This window comes from Cydia splendana, chromosome 9 (assembly GCF_910591565.1).
Source record: "Cydia splendana chromosome 9, ilCydSple1.2, whole genome shotgun sequence".
In the NCBI taxonomy this organism is placed as follows: domain Eukaryota; kingdom Metazoa; phylum Arthropoda; class Insecta; order Lepidoptera; family Tortricidae; genus Cydia; species Cydia splendana.
The window spans coordinates 17,345,915-17,349,332 of NC_085968.1; the positions used below are offsets into that span (position 1 = coordinate 17,345,915).

Consider the following 3,418-nt stretch of genomic DNA (forward strand, 5'->3'; position numbering starts at 1 on the left):
CGTTTAGTTTTTAATTATATATTATGTCAAAAAATCAGTCGTTCGGTTTTGATTTATCTTTGATGGATGAGCATGAGTTCATACTATGAAGATGAGTAGTTCTGTACCAAATAAATGTTAAAACTTATACTACTAATATTATTATATTGGATTCGTTATCGAATCGTGAAGAACGTCGATTCTAACTGCATTACAGGTTACATTGTAACTATATACGTGTATATATATACTGTACGAGTAGAGTAGGTATAAATATATATGCAATCCGGATTTGTTAGTACCAGGATGCTGTAGGTACCTACCAATGGAGGGTATAGACTAGAAATACTTAATTATGCGATGGCTCGTATGTTACAATTGTAATAATTGGAAAAGTAAGTAATATAGACGGTCACAATTTTTATAAACTAAAACTTGAATTGTTGTTAACTTGTTATGTTACAGGGTCCAATACGTAGCAGCCAGTATCTAAATTACATCAACAATCTAGCTGTCAACTATTAAAGATGGTAACGTATAAACCGTCTGTAAGGTTGTATTGTAATGTAACGACGACTGGCGCCTATTTTGCGTGACGAAATCTGTAGGCAGGGGTCGGAAACCGGTATTTGCTCCATACAAAAATACCGGTATTATTAAGTTCTTTTTCGTTCTTTGGTTTATTATTTCATTTTTAATTGGACAATCTTATAATACAGAGTCGTTAGCCAAATATATGATTCAGTCTTACGTAAAGTTATTATTAAATAATTCAAAATATTGGTCTACTTCGGGGTTTTTTAAAAATACCGGTTCCGAGCCCTGTCTGTAGGTAAGGTAAGCATAGACCGAAAATTGCTGTCGTGCACCCAAACTTGCACTTGGAAGTTTGTGATGGTTTGTGCAGGATAGAATTTTGTAAATGCCTATGGTCAGCACTTGACGTTTACATGTTCTAAATAGATAAAATTTATAACATAATTTTTCTTGACAAAGAAGATATGTTTTTTCTTCACTTAAATACATAAATGAAAGATAAATCCCCAACTCTGCGGTTTATAATGACTGACTTATTGTGGAAACGTCAAGCCTGTTGCGTCTATGAGAAATGCTCGCAATTACTCAATTTTTGTGTTCAAAATTCGTTTAGCGAATTATGCAAACGAAATTGAATTTTATTTAGATTTATGCGTCAAATATCCATTATTATCTAATGTTGGTTTAATTTATTAATGGGGGCAATGACACTACCTATGTACCTACGTCGAAAATTAGATCAAAATATTTCTTGATGATTGTTCACTAAAATTTTATTAGTTTATTATTGATTTTCAACATAGCCTTAAAATATGAATTAATTATAATTTGTAAATACTTAAACGGAGAGGTATTCACGCGTCCAGGAAACACCACCCTTGACCCAATACCCTTTTGTCGTATTTCATATTAAGTGACAAATTATAAAGTAAATAGTTGTGAATAAAACCTTCAAATAGCCGCTAAACATATACGCACACATAGGCGTGTCGAGTAGGTACGCATTTACTATGATGGCATACAAACCTGCTCAAATGTCATTCGTTTACTAGCGCGATATTGAACCGTGTGACGATATACTCAAAGTTGTATTTAGAATGTATTCGTTGCCCAAAATGTGATCATAGTTCTGTGATGTACAAGTTGATGATTGGTGACCGAATCCGGGTAGCCGGTATTGAGCCGGCTTGTTTGCACCGTTCTGACATTTAGTGCGGAATTTTGCTAGGAGAAATGTATAAAAGATTTTGTCGCCAGAGCTTAGCCATCAGTCGCTCATTAGGTACCCGGCGAACAGAAGTAGTCCAAAAAATCCTCAAAAATGAAACTGGTGGGTTATCCAATTATACTTTTAATTAAAATGACGAGTGAAATTCAGCTAATCTTTAGTTTCCCTTATAAATCTTATGTTTTATTTGTTGTATCATGTTGTTTCTTGTAACTTATTGAATTTTAGTTTTGTGTACCTACTTATCAAAACATTAGCGTGTACGTTACTATATTACAATTCCGAAATTAAATATGAATAAAATTGGCAAATATGCAAATATGGTATGCAAAGAAACAAAATTAGGGGCTTCGATAATACCATTGTTTAAAAAGAACAGCCGAAGCCGGTGTACCTGCAATAAGTGTGAGTTTAATTGTTACAATGTTGTGTTATACTTATAATTAATGTTATGTACCGTCAGATTGTACTCGTCGTCGCCGCCCTCGTGGCCGTCGCCCTCGCCGCGCCCGCCGAGCCGGAGCCCATCAAAATTCTTCGTTCCGATTTCGAACAGCAGCCGGAGGGTGGATACAATTACGCGTAAGTTCAATCTTACTTATTGTGTCCGTGTCATTTACTTTTATAAATGAATGTTCAGTCCTAATTTGTTACATTTAAAGTGCCCTAAGTGAATTTATTACGATTAACTATAGTTCTAAATCCTAACTTATTCTATAGCCTTACATTGAAATTTAAAGGTAAAGAATTAAATTCCGTTTAATCGTGATTCATTAATCTATATTTATATTTCAGTCTTGAAACTGAAGATGGCGTCAAAAAGGAGGAGACCGGTGTGATTAAGGAAGTGAATGACGAGGAGAACAAACCCCACAGCGTCGTAGTCGTCCGCGGTTCCTACAGCTACACTGACAAAGAGGGCGCGCCCCACACCGTCACTTACGTCGCCGACGAAAATGGCTTCCAGCCTGAGAGCGAAGACATCCCCAAGGCGCCCCAGGCTTAAGATCTCGACATGAACGACAGTGAAACCGTGCCATGAACTCTAGTTATTTAGCTAAGCCATAACATCGTCGGGACGCGAGCGTGGCATCCGCTTCGCATTTCCCCAGTTACTCTTTGTTAGTTTGATGCCGACTGCCATTTTTTGCGTTAATACTATTTTTTGTTGACATGTACTGTGATTATATTTGATAAAAAAAACAAAGGATATTTTAATTTAACGAAGCAGAACCCCAGTGTAAAACGACTTTTTGTAGGTATAGAAAACGCACGTTGCCTATGCAGTAATCATGCAATTTCCATACTAGTTTTATTTTAGTTAGCTTATAAATATGTATATTTAATTAATAATTTAGCCTATATATATATATACGTCCCACTGCTGGGCACAGGCCTCCCCTCAAGCATGAGAGGTTTAGGCGATAGTCCCCACGCTAGCCCAATGCGGGTTGGAGACTTCACATACACCTTTGAATTTCTTCGCGGATGTATGCAGGTTTCCCCACGATGTTTTCCTTCACCGAAGAGCTAGTGATAAATATGAAATGATATTCCGTACATAAGTTCCGAAAAACTCATTGGTACGAGCCAGGATTTGAACCCACGACCTCTGGATTGAAAGTCGGACGTCCGATCCGATCCACTCGGCTACCACCGCTTTTAGTTAGCTTG

General features: G+C 36.8%; 1 protein-coding gene across 2 annotated transcripts; it reads left to right on the plus strand.

Moving 5' to 3' along the window:
- Nucleotides 1–1,711: 1,711 nt before the first annotated feature.
- LOC134794029 (larval cuticle protein 1-like) lies at nt 1,712–2,951 on the plus strand. 2 transcript variants are annotated; one of them, XM_063765732.1, is made up of 3 exons: nt 1,712–1,846; nt 2,208–2,326; nt 2,540–2,951. In XM_063765732.1, exons 1-3 carry the CDS (start codon nt 1,838–1,840, stop codon nt 2,748–2,750), a joined length of 339 nt encoding a protein of 112 aa, XP_063621802.1. In that variant the 5' UTR covers nt 1,712–1,837; the 3' UTR covers nt 2,751–2,951. The 2 variants fall into 2 exon arrangements, with proteins under 2 accessions (XP_063621802.1, XP_063621801.1); XM_063765731.1 differs by lacking the exon at nt 1,712–1,846 and having other exon boundaries at nt 2,196–2,326.
- Nucleotides 2,952–3,418: the final 467 nt, after the last annotated feature.